At 37.8% G+C, this 13,519-nt stretch overlaps 1 protein-coding gene across 1 annotated transcript; it reads left to right on the top strand.

The window, feature by feature from the left end:
• Positions 1-1,038: 1,038 nt before the first annotated feature.
• Positions 1,039-12,647, top strand: RD3 (RD3 regulator of GUCY2D). The gene is made up of 3 exons (XM_014058493.2): positions 1,039-1,203; positions 10,487-10,806; positions 12,312-12,647. Exons 2-3 carry the CDS (start codon positions 10,511-10,513, stop codon positions 12,607-12,609), a joined length of 594 nt encoding a protein of 197 aa, XP_013913968.2. The 5' UTR covers positions 1,039-1,203; positions 10,487-10,510; the 3' UTR covers positions 12,610-12,647.
• Positions 12,648-13,519: the final 872 nt, after the last annotated feature.

The raw sequence follows: 13,519 nt of genomic DNA, 5'->3' as shown, positions 1-13,519 counted from the left end.
GATAGTTCTATTGTGTTAATATTTGTTGCCCTCTTGCTTTTAAAACTAATTTTAATATTTTTACTTAATTGTATTTATATTATAAATATAAATCATATGTTATATCATTTAAAAGAATTGTATGCCACTCACATTTTGTGAAATACGTGGCCATATAAATATGAATGGATGGATGCATGCATGGATGCACTGTAGCCAGTCTGAAAATAAGTAGAATGCTTCATCAATGATCCAATACTGAATAAAGAATAAAACAAGAATGTGCAATGTTCCCTTTGTTATTTAATGCAATTATGGAGAAATATAGCAGGATGTGAATGTATCTTTTATATGTAGACAATGCCATGATGTCAGCTGAGAATGCAAATGAGTTACATAAAGTATTATACAGACGTATAAAATATGAAAACTATACAAATTAAAAATACTGTTTGGAATTGTGATGTAATTTTATTCGGTCATGAGTTATTTGCTACACTGATTTTAATTTGGGCTATAAAGAGATTTACTATAGCCATGTTTGTGCCTTGATTTGAAACAAATAGGGAAAAAGGCCCAACAGACTTAAATTTCCCTTAGCTGGGCCAGTATTTTCAGAAGAACTTCCCTCTTATTCCAAAACCATCCAAGGGCAGCCTGCCTCAAAACTTGTACAATCTCATAGGTTTTGTCACCCATTATCTTAGAAGGAAGTTGGACTCCCTGGCAAATAAAAGCAGAATAGGAATAAGCAATGGACAGAGAGTATTTCAAGTCAGTTTAATTTTCTGCCCTTCGTGGACAGGTGAACTATAATTCACCATCGGGGAAAACACCCTGCGTCTACTTTTCTTCCACATGAGCCCTTCACACCCACTTCCCTCCGCCCTCCCACCCCGACTTTTCCCTCTCATCTGGTCCCGCTACAGCCGGCTCTCCCTCCTGCCACAGGCCAAAGAAGCTTAGGAGGGTCACTATAGCAACAGCCAATCAGAAGGCAGGAAGGCGGGAGTTCTTCGGAGAAAATAATTCAGCCCGCCCTGATTATTTAAGCAAAGGCAGAGACTGGGGGTGGAGAAGCAGTTTCTGCGCGCAACCTCGCGCTGAATTGGGCTACCGACACTCGGGCGGGCGCGCAGTCTGGGAGCACCCCTCTCGCCTTGATCGAGGGACTTTTTTTAGAGTTGTGCTTGGATTTGTCTCTCAGTTCGAACAAGCCGTCCGGTAAGTTGACAACTTGCAGAAACTTTGAGGAAAAGGGAGGAAGAGAGGCAAGGGTTAGCTTTCTGCTTCTGCCTGAGTAATTCTCCCAATGAAGTAAAGCGCAGGTGACGGTGCGAACATCCAGGTTGTAAATAAATGCTCTTTCTTTGTGTGTATGTGTTGCTGCTTGGAAGTGAGACCCACTGAAGATCAGTGGTGCTTAATTCCTGTTGGATATGAAACATCACTGTATTCTGCAATGAAGTCGTTTATCCAAATGGACAAATGTGAGGTGTGTGTGTGTGATACAGGATGAGTATAGACAATTCTGAAATTTTGCGATGTATACTTAGTAGCCTGGATAGCAACAGTTACTTTCTCTTTTTCCATTTGAGGCAGGTTTGAAATGAGTTTGCACGTGCCTTTTTTTTTGCTTTCATTCCTGTTGCACGTGCCTCTATTTCATTTTATTTCTCACCTACCTCCTTCCTTTCATTTTAAGTATTGTTAGGGAAGAAAGCATAGTTTCTATTGCTTCTTAAAGATGTTAAATGCACACCTTTTTAAAAAATTTACAGACATGAAGTAATTCCTTAATCTGATTGTATGTAGAGAGAATCTTTCTTTGTCTTGCTTCCATAGACTATTCTTTTCTTAAAGTCCTATGTAGATTTTTCCAGAATCTGGAATGCTTGGAACAGGTTAGAAAGACTGTCAGAATTCTCAGGCAGCAATAATTCTAGTGGGGAAAGTTGGAACAATGACCATGGAGGTGCTGATTTTGTTTATAGTCACAATTTAGTTCAACTCTTAGTAAGTACAGTACATTATAGGTGGTACAGATACAATATAGGTGGTACCTTGCTCAATAGTAGTAACTGTGAGAGGGATCTTGGAGTCCTAGTGGACAACCATTTAAATATGAGCCAGCAGTGTGCAGCAGCTGCCAAAAAAGCCAACACAGTTCTAGGCTACATAAACAGAGGGATAGAATCAAGATTACGTGAAGTGTTAATACCACTTTACAATACATTGGTAAGGCCACACTTGGAATACTGCATTCAGTTTTGGTCGCCACGATGTAGAAAAGATGTGGAGACTCTAGAAAGAGTGCAGAGAAGAGCAACAAAGATGATTAGGGGACTAGAGACTAAAACATATGAGGAACGGTTGCAGGACCTGGGTATGTCTAGTTTAATGAAAAGAAGGACTAGGGGAGACATGATAGCAGTGTTCCAATATCTCAGAGGTTGCCACAAAGAAGAGGGAGTCAAACTATTCTCCAAGGCACCTGAGGGTAGAACAAGAAGCAATGGGTGGAATTTAATCAAGGAGAGAAGCAACTTAGAAATGAGGAGAAATTTCCTGACAGTTAGAACAATTAATCACTGGAACAGCTTGCCTCCAGAAGTTGTGAATGCCCCAACACTGGAAGTATTTAATAAGATGTTGGATAGCCATTTATCTGAAATGGTATAGGGTTTCCTGCCTAGGCAGGGGGTTGGACTAGAAGACCTCCAAGGTCCCTTCCAACTCTGCTATTGTATTGTATTGTATTGTATTAAGTGAAAAGTTAATGAAGACCGGGTGTAGGGATGTAGCTAATAAACGGAAGTAAACGAATCCTGCAATTGGGAGACTGTCATGAAAAAGTATCAAAATACTCATTGTACAGAAACCTCCTGAACTTGGAGGAAAAATCTAGAAGGAAGGCAGTGTCAAAACACTTTATACTGTTGTCATGATAATGACAATTGTGTCCATTAAATAATGAAGGCATTGACTTGAAAGATACTATTCACTTTTTACACACTTTAAAGTAGTAACCATTTGTTGGGAGAAAATACTCCTAACATAGGCATTAATCTATATACAATTAGCCTACATGTGTGCAAAGTTCACCTTCCCCTCATCTTACCTCTTAATCATCTTTGCTATTGGGGTTTGAAGAGTTCAGAAGTATTCAGATACAAAAAATTATTTAAGTTTATTTGAATGAATCTCAAAGTCACCATTCCTATATTAAACTTAAAGACCAAGTGGAATATTGCATCAAATTTCTGTAATTGTTTCACATTTGTATTTTGAATTTATACATTGCTTTCATTCAGCAATTATTAAGATCTGCAATCTGTTAAGAAGATTAAAAATTAGATAGTGAATTAACTTCAATTTCATTTAAACTGTAGAGGATTTTTTTTGCAATTTGTTTTAAAATGGGGATTTTCAGCATTATTTTAATCATAGCTGTTCTCCACCTCCACCCTCACCCCCATAGGTATTAAGGTTCAGCAGCATTATTGCAAAGCTATTTATAGGAACTTGCTAGGTTTAGTCAATGCTTTCTTGAGAAGGTTGCAAACTAAGAATGATTTATCATGTTATTAAGCAAAATAGTTCTCGGTCACATGACTTCAGAATGTCATTTGCATTGAGAAAGTGTTGAATTTTAATAGCTATTATATTTAGTGAAAAACCAAATCAGTGATTCTTTTAAAAAAGCTGTAACTGAGAATATTCTATTTAAAAAAACCATTTGGTTTAAATGGATGACAGATTGGGATGATCCTATGGTAGGTTTCTAGAATATAAAATGCAATAATATGTAATGGAATGTTTTCAATACAATAAGTTAAAATAAAGGATATTTTTGTGATGGGTTGGTGGACCATAAAGAACCAGTATTATTTTTATCCCTAAAGAATGATTTAGTAAGTACTAAACCTCAAATTGTAGAATGTGAGATACATTTCATAAAACCAAGTCCAGATTAAGGACTTTATAAATTCAGTTGATTTTTAGTGAAAGAAAATTTAAATATTTTGGATAATTCCATGTATCTTCAGAAGGTGATTGTACTTCTAAGTTTGTTGCTTTTTCTGTGCTCCAGAGTAATGTAGTTTAGCTTTTTAGATTCCGGTGCTCTCCAACTGCATTGGGATAGAATTCAAATTGTTCTCAACTGAATCTATCCTACCTGGAAGGCCCCATGTTGGAGGAGACTGGCCTAAATGCAGAAACCAAAGAAATATTGTTTAAGCAAATACTATTTACCCAGCGAGTTTCCTTCCATCAATGAATATTTTTTTCCATGCTTTGCAGTTGCACTAACAGTGCTGTAGAGACCTGACTCCAAACAGTTGTTCTGCACCTGAAAGGTCATTGGGCAGAGAACATGAACTTGAAATATGTATGAAAGAATGTATGGTCAGATGTCTCATGGATAATAAATTCTAGGCATTTCTAAATAATAACACTTCTGATTTTTAAATGGACACATGTGCAACTAAAGAATATATATTTTAGATGCAGACTTTAAAAAATGAATTTGGCATGTTTTAAAACTCTTAACTATGTAACAAAATCAATATTTATGAGGGCGAGAATGAATATGTATAAATAAATCAACTTTCCACTGGCGGTGAGGTAAACCTTATGCCATAACTTGACAGAAAGTCCTTTGACATCTCACAGAATTGAATGGGGAGAGGGAATAGAACCACTATGTTCTATCCCATTTTAAAAAAAGACTGTTATGTATTGGATTTATGATAACAAATGCAAGTAACAGTATCCTGTATTAGCTTGCAAAGTTGGAAAATTGTGCTTTTGAACAAAGCAATGGTATTTTAAAAAGTCTTTGGTTGCTTTTATCTATAGCTTTCCAGCTAAGCACATAAATCTTTATTCCTGGAAAATGTAATCCATTAGGAAACCTTGGGTATAAAACAGATGGTGAGGAAATACAATGTACACACTTAACATAAAGGCAGAATTGTGGAGCATTCTTTCTTGGATTTCTGTGCATTGCTTAGTTTACTCCTTAAAGAAAGAAGTATTGCTGAGTTTATATGGATAGGATAGGTTAAATTTATGGCTAACCTATGACTTGACCAAAATGGATGTGGAATACATAGTTTGACTTTTCAATTTATTGTCTCTCACAGATTTGGGTGATGAATGGATTTAGTATTATTTATTTATTTAGGGAATTTATTTAGGGAATTTATATTGCCGCCTATTCGCACAGGACAACTCAAGACGGCTTACAGAATATAAAACCCCATATAAAAACAACAAAACTAATAAAAGAGGTCATATAATAAATTAATATACTAAAATCACCCCCTCACACACACAGGGTCTGCTTTTTTATATCAATAAATAAATTATATATTATTATATCGGTAAATAAATCCAAAACCAAAACAGCCTAGATAAAAACAAATAATGTCCTGTTCTGTAAGTTTCTATTTCAGGTTGGTTATAGATCTTAAGAGGTTTAATCTTATTAAAGTTGAGAGATTTCCGTCTATTCTGCTGTAGATTCACATTTATTTTTATCTATAATATTAAGAATTATATGGCATTGACTTGTTGAGCTGTTGTTCAGCTGATTCAACATCCAATGTGATACAGGTGTGCCCAACCCCAGTCCATGAACCATCATCAGTCTGCGGCATGCAGGAAAACAGGCCATGCAAACAAGCGAAGTCCTAGCCACGGGATGCAGGCAGCCCATAAAACCACACCCCCTTTGGTCCTTGGAAAAAACCCTCTCCATGGAACCAGTCCCTGCTGCCCAAAAGATAAGGGCCCACTGCCTTAAACAATTTACAATTTATTATTTCAAAAACTTCTCTTGGTTATTAAAGCTGATGGGTTTTTTTTAAACAGTCATAGATACCAGATCTGTAGTATCTGTAGTCTGAAAATAATACTTGAAAGTAAATTGTGGTGGGATAGATACCAGTGAGAAATCCAAGTAACTGGCTGAGAACATTATATATTACATTCATATCTATTGGATTGCTTTGAAAATTTATGCATCTCAAGTTCTTTGTGAACTTCCACAGAGGATTTCTCAGAAAGAGAGTCAGAAGGTGCTCTTGGTATTCCACCAAGAAATAGCAACTGGGCAAAGCAACAGCATTCTGCAAGAAGACAAAAAGAAAAACTGTAGTATTTGGTGACTCAGTACTTAAAGAAATTCAATCAAACCTATGTCAACTTGGACCCATTGGATTATGAAGTGTACTGTCTTCTGAGAGCATAGATTAGTATGTTACGGGTCAACTTCGAAGTCTTATCAAGATAATTGAAAATGATTCTTTCTTGGTAATCAATGTGGGAGGCAAACGATACTTCCAAGAGCAGTTACAAGCATATTATTCTGGACTAGATCTAGTAAGAGAGCTCATCTGTTCACAGAATAAAATTGGTAAGGGAAAGAAGAATATTGCAACTGCCTATGCAATGGTGGGAAAGATTGAGGGCAAAAGAAGAAGGGGACGACAGAGAATGAGGTGGCTGGATGGAGTCACCGAAGCAGTAAATGTGAGCTTAAATGGACTCCAGATGATAGTAGAGGACAGGAAGGCCTGGAGGAGCATTGTCCATGGGGTTGTGATGGGTCAGACACAACTTCACAACTAACAACAACATGCAATGGGAGAAATTTGATATCTGGAACTGCTTTGAGTTATCGGGATAAACTGCTGGAATGGGATGGGTTAAGCCTCACAAAGCGAAATATTTTTTGCTGAAACTTATAGACTGTAAGGGGAAGTGGGAGTATTCAGTAACATGGAGTATTAAACTACTCAAATGAAAAATCAAAAGCAGCATTGGCTTATATTTAACTTTTCAGTTGAAGATAAATCTTTGCCTAATATAATTAAAATGGTAGGATTTTTCCTGAGAGTTTTAAAACTTTAGGTTCATATTAAGAACATAAGAAATGTTTTAATTGAATATATTGTCATTCACCAGGTAGGCAAGTTATATTCTTTTTATAATTTCTCAAAACACTTAAAGGTACAATTAACAAGTTGACCTAGCGTAACAACTTTTCACCCCTTATAATTTGCTATTAAGGAGAATTATTCCATGTAATCATTTCTCCAGAAACAAACTTCAGTTGCTCAATAATCTTCAAATATATCTACTATTACAAAATTTTCCTTTCTAAATTAAACTGGCCCTTATTTTCATCAGCAATTTGCAAATGATTACAACCAGGCCTTCTGAAAGAGCTAATTGTTGCACAGCTCTAGTAAATTGTTCAGAGAAAACACACAAACACTCAGCGCAATTCCTTTCTCTGATTTCTCTAGGTGCCAATTAAATAATCAGTTTAGACTCCTTTAGTGAATTATAAGTATGCAGTTTCAAACATTATTTGTTTTGCTTTTTACGACCATATAATCCCTTGTATCAGAGTGGAGTTGGACCTACTGAATGGAGCTGATAGTTTACCAGCCGGGTGCCCTTCCTGATGCCTATGCAGAGTTCGCAACAGATATTTACTCTTTGCACCCTGACAGATAAATGTCTGTTGCTGCCTAGGATTGAACTCTCAGCCTCCTGAGCACGAGGCAAGCATTTGCACCTCTAGGTTACCGTGCCACTGGACACTTTTCAAACATTAGTAAGTTCTATTGAAATATAACTTGCACTGAATGCACTTTCACTTTTGCAGTAATTCATCCATTCACTTGACTTGCATCCAAAGCTGGTCCAACATGTAGTCCAAAAGAACATGGGGTTTTCTCTGGTTCTGCTGGAATTGTTTCTTTCATACCTTTTATAATTTGTTAATTGCTGGCTGAATTGCCTTACACAATGCTGGTTTATAGGTTCCACTACAAAACCGCGGTAGACAAAAGCGCGCTCGACGAAAGCGCGTAAGTGACGTCATCACAGCGCGACGAAAACATCACGCTGTGAGCGGTAAATTTAAAATTAAAGCGAAAACCTTACCCTAACCCCCCCCCAAACCTAACCCTAAACCTAATCCTTAACCTAACGCTAAACCTAACGCTAACCCTTAACCCAATGCTAAACCTAACCCTAACGCTTAACGTAACCCTAAACCTAACCCTAACCCTTAACCTAACCCTAACCCTAAACCTAACCCTTACCTTTATGTGAATCGGCTTGCTTTAATTTTATTTTAATTTCAATTTAATTTATTTTTAATTTTTTTCATCGCGCTGCTGATGACGTCAGGTACGCGCTTTCGTTGAGCGCGCTTTTGTCTACTGCGGTTTTGACGGGTCACGGGTTTATAAGCTGCTGTTTCATTGTCTATTTCTCTAACTAGTACCATCATTTTTCTGGAGTAGTTTTTTTGACTTATTTCCTCCAGTTTCATCTTAGTGTGCCAGGTATCTGCTGCCACCTTGACTGCATAACTTTAGACATGAAGAAGAGCAAACAGTTTAGTGAATGGTCACTGAGTGAATAGTCACTAAGTGACAACTACCCTACTGCTCATACAGGAATATGAGGAACTTAAAATAAAGTCAAGAGAATAACTGATTGCAGATGGATTTGGTTTTCATTTGTTTTCATAAGCACAATTAAGAGAAGATGTAATACAGATAAGAATAACTGAAATTATAAAAATAAGATGGAATTTGAAAATGAGTTACGTTACAGATGATGAACATGTGATTGCTAAAATGTATAAACTTTTGCTGAGATTTGAAATGGAAGAAAAGAAAGTTAAAGAGTACATGATGAAATGGGCTAAGAATTTTGGTCATACAGATAGAGCAAGAGAAGAGGAGTTATTTTAAAGGCTAAAGTTCACACTCTGCTACAGTTTAAAAGATAACTTGTACTAAATAATGTACCATTGGTATATGACACTTGGGAAATTATCTAAGAAATATAAATATATTTTAATCAGTATTACAAATGTGGAAAACATTTTATCAAGCATGGTGAATTTGTGAGAGAATATCAGAATATCAGAACCAGAGTAAGATGCACAATTGGCCTTTCTGATGGCTTTCCTGGGAAAGTTAGCATGCCCCAAAGCGTTATCACCATTGCTGTTCATTCTCATCATGGATACCATCATGCAAGATCTGCATTATAGTGTCCCCTGGGCCTTGCTCTAAGCTGACAATGTTTTGCTCACAGCTATCCACCAGGGAAGAACTGCATGCTTGGGTCTAGATGTGGAATGACAGTCTTAGCCGATTTGGTTTGTGACTTAAGATCAAGAAACCTGATTATCTAGAGATCAGCCTGAGCACCTCACTGTCAAGATCAACGGCAAAGTGCTAATGAAAGCAAACTCCTTCCGTTACTTAGGATTCCATCTGCAAAATGACGGTGGCATTAATAGGAAAGTGCGCATGAGGATGAATGTAATGTTTGGTAATAGGTGCCTGTCAAATTACTTAAAATAGAAACTGTATAGAATGATGGTTGCCCAATAGCACCGTATGGTGCTAAGCGCAAACCAACTACCTAAAGTACTGAATGTCTTTTGCATACCATGGAAATGCAAGTGTTGTATTGGCATCATTAGGCATCTCCCTTCTCAACCACATCAGCACCAATACAGTCCAGCAGCATATGGGTGTTGCACCAATAACAGAAAATCTGGGAAAACCACCTACAGTGATTGTGGACATGCCCTATCAGCAGCACCTCACACCATGCATGATGTTTCCATGCGTCCTTTTCGGCACTCAGTGCTGAAAAGGTTCACTACCACTGTTATAGACGCTTGAGTTCCTTAAGACAATGTTGACCTTTTAACCTTGAGAGAATGGCTGATCTTTCAAGTCCTTCCTTCCCAAGTGGGACTAGATGCAAATAGCTTCTTATTTTGTGGAATAGCCTGAAAAATCCTGAGCAACAGAGGTGGGGGAAGCCCATTATGCAATCATCCTTATGTATAGAGGGTGAAAATTGGTGCATCTATTGCCAGAAAAGGCTACTTGTGTGGGAGGGTATTGTTGAGTATGGAGCAATGTTTGGTGTGAGGATGACCTTTTTTTAAAAAAAAGTTCCACGTTTTGAAATATCAATCAAATATCAAATTAAATATTCATCCTAAGAAACTAGTGAAATTTCAGATCTGCTGCTAGTTCAGTATATAATTCTGTAGATAATGTCTGAGCTAAGGAAATAATATTAATTTGACTCTAGATAAGCATGTCCAGGTAGCCCTGTTCCAGTTCATTAAAGAGATTCCTTCCTTCCTTCCTTCCTTCCTTCCTTCCTTCCTTCCTTCCTTCCTTCCTTCCTTCCTTCCTTCCTTCCTTCCTTCCTTCCTTCCTCCCTCCCTCCCTCCCTCCCTCCCTCCCTCAGATGTCCTTTGGAGGGCAATAAGTGGACTATGAGAACACTGTAGAATTCAGAGACTTGCTGGGTATGTACGTATTATATGTGAATGCCTCTCTCTCTCTTTACACACACAAACAAACATACACACACACATGTTGCCCACCGTATCTCTTGTAAACATGAAAAACATTTTGGTTTCACTTGTTCTTTGCAGATAAAGGAAGGAAAAAAGAAGAACATGGCACTGGCATCCTGGTTTGGATGGAATGAACCTTCCAGTCGTATTTCTCAAAGAAGCCCAATGGAAATGGTGACTGAAACCCTGATGATGGAGCTTGATTGGCAGATCAAAGAAGCTGAGAAACAACAGCGGGAGAAAGAAAACGAGTATCGCAAGCTCAAAACAGGAGTTGATTATGGTTGGCTGGTTAACTACCCCAAGCACAGCCATGATATCAGTCCAGGGGAGCGTCTGCAGCTGGAGGATATCTGTTCCAAACTACATCCATCCTATTGTGGACCAATTATTATTAGGTATTTGTTTGGAATCTGTCATGCACTGTATATAGGATGAGTGTGAAGTAGAAATAACTTAATCCCAAAGACTGCTCTGGCTGGAGATGATGGATTCTGAAATCCATCACATTTAGAGAACACCAGATGCAGGGAATTGGGTAGAATATCTAGCATTGAAACTTGATTGATTTTCCCCTGCAGCTGAACTGGACTAAAAAAAGCAGAGTAAACCATCGTTTTCTGTTTTTTACAACTGTTTATGAATAATTCAAAAATGATTCACGGCTTTCTAAATGACATGTCTAGAATCAATTACTGAATGTTCATTCTATTTGTATGTACGAAGAACTCAGTACTGAGAGTCTGTTTAGAAACTCTTGCTGGAAATAATTTGCAGAAATATATCACAAATGCAATCAGTTGCTTCAGGTGCATATTCTGTCTTTACAGGCAAAAGTTTGCGATTGTCTAATGGGTTTTATCCAGACATTTGATTATTATAATGTTTTGCTTGGCAGAATTTGGATAGGATAACTTGCTGCCTGCTACCAATTTAACCAAATAACATCACTGCATATAATTTATAATGCCAAGTGATTCTTTTTAAAGAGGACCTATAATTTATATAGATGGGGAAATTCAAATGATGGAAATAGTTGATGAGCTATTATTTCCTTCATTTATATTGACCACCAGGAAATAATGTGTTTAAGAAAGGGAGGGAGGGAGATGGGTGGTTTAGAATTATGAAATGGAAATAAGTAAGTAAGTAAGTATAACTATTGTACTGTAATAAGTAAAAACAGTAGAAGTCAAATACAGGTCAGTTTAAATAAAAACACAATAAAGAATATACAGTGTGTAAAAATACAGAAATACATAAATGTGCCCTTTACTCCAAAAGAGATGGTGGTAGAAGTTGTGTCAATCCTGATATATGAGAGAATGTCATAAGACAGGGATGTCAAACTCAAGCTCCGTGGGCTGGATCCGGCTCATGGGATGCTTAGATCTGGCCCGTGGGCCCGCTCTGGAAACAACGAAGGACCAAAGTTCTTCTGTCAGTGAAAACAAGGCCTGGGAAGCTGCATGTGACCTCTCCGAGCTCTGTTTTCGCTGCAGGAGGCCTTTGCAGCCAAAAATGGAATCTGGGCAGGCTGTTGCTGCCAAAAATGGAGTCTCGATGAGTAATGGCCACACCCCTCCTGGCCATGCCCCCTGGCCCACGAGGTATAAAACAACCCTGATGCGGCCCTCAATGAAATCAAGTTTGACACCCCTAACGTAAGTTAACACAGTGTTTCTCAACCTTGGCAACTTTAAATCCTGTGGACTTCAACTCCCAGAATTCCCCAGCCAGCGCTGGCTGGGGGATTCTGGGAGTTGAAGTCCACAGGATTTAAAGTCGCCAAGGTTGAGAAACACTGAGTTAACACCTATATCTCTCTGCTCTGAGAATTTAAGTGAAGGTGGACTGTATATGCCATTCTAAGGCTAGAATCTTTTGCTCATTTATTTCTTAGATTTCGGCAACTTATTGCTGAGTATGAACCAGAGCCTGGAGAAATACCTCAGCTTTTCCGTTCCGTTCTGCACGATGCCACTGAGAAGATCAAAGAGGAAGAGGACGCCAAGAAACTTGCAAGGCAATGGAACACCAAGAACAAAACCAGCCTCTCCCTCACCACTTTCAGATCCCGCATAAGGATTTCCCCTTTCAGCAGTGATATCAAGACCATTTCAGAAGACGTGGAGAGAGGCATGGATCCGACTAAAAGAATGTGGAGCATGCCTGAATTTAGGGATACCAAGGACTACTGACTTTATTTGTAACAATAGTTTTTTTTTTTTTTTAGAAACAGACTATTTTATTTATTTTGGGGGGGTCTATTTGCAGGATGATTATTTTTGTCCTGTTTCTAATTGTTTCTCTGTTGGGAAGAATTCACCTGAATTCTTTTTAGGTACCTTTTAATCCATGCCTGGATTATCCATGCCTATTATTATTTATGCCTGCAAGTTCCTGTTTCCCTTGGGCAAATACATTTTTTAAAAATCATTCCGACAGATTAGCCTCACTTTTACCAGTTTATTATGCTATGAACTTGCATGCAAAACTACACATATTTCAGCCTGGGTATGTGTTTATTTAAAACATTTATATAGGTGCTTATTTGTCACCTAAAAGGCCCAGGGAATAATGGTGAAAAGCATGCTTATTTATTTTAGTTTTCTTTTGGGTTTTCCTCTCAATCCTTTTGTCCATGATCACAGAAAAATTGGCATACACCGCACAACACCCAACCACCAACCCTACCCAGCCATATGCAAGGATCCATGCATAAAAAGGCAGAAATATCTCATTTAGAATTTCCCAGCATTAAATTTTAAACAAAAGTAAGTATTATAAGATAGCAGTAGTTTACCCTTTTTTTCTTTTTGCCAAAATGTTATCAGGCATTGCTGTCAATATCATCAGCTGGAGGAATGCCAATAACTCTTAAATAGAAAGGTGAGCCTTGCCGGGTACGTTGGCTACAAAATTTGAGGGAAGGGAGACATACACCTTGAAAAATTTTAGCACCTGGAAATTCTTCCTTTTTGGTAATTAGTTGCTATATAGCCTTAACTATATACAATATATCTTGGCTAATCAGTGACTACCATGGACAGGCTATGTTAGCTCTATCTTGAAAAAAAAACAGGGACCTCCATGTAGATATTTTAAGGC

Source organism: Thamnophis sirtalis, unplaced genomic scaffold, assembly GCF_051295495.1.
Source record: "Thamnophis sirtalis isolate CommonGarterSnake01/CBP01778 unplaced genomic scaffold, rThaSir2_p1.2 scaffold_6, whole genome shotgun sequence".
In the NCBI taxonomy this organism is placed as follows: domain Eukaryota; kingdom Metazoa; phylum Chordata; class Lepidosauria; order Squamata; family Natricidae; genus Thamnophis; species Thamnophis sirtalis.
The sequence above is the reverse complement of the archived record's forward strand: the minus strand, read 5'-3'. Positions and strand labels throughout refer to the sequence as shown.

Coding starts and splice junctions, on each gene's coding strand:
- RD3 (XM_014058493.2), top strand. CDS start 10,511: ATGGCACTGGCATCCTGGTTTGGATGGAATGAACCTTCCAGTCGTATT. Junction 10,807..12,311: donor TGTGGACCAATTATTATTAG/GTATTTGTTTGG, acceptor TTTATTTCTTAG/ATTTCGGCAACTTATTGCTG.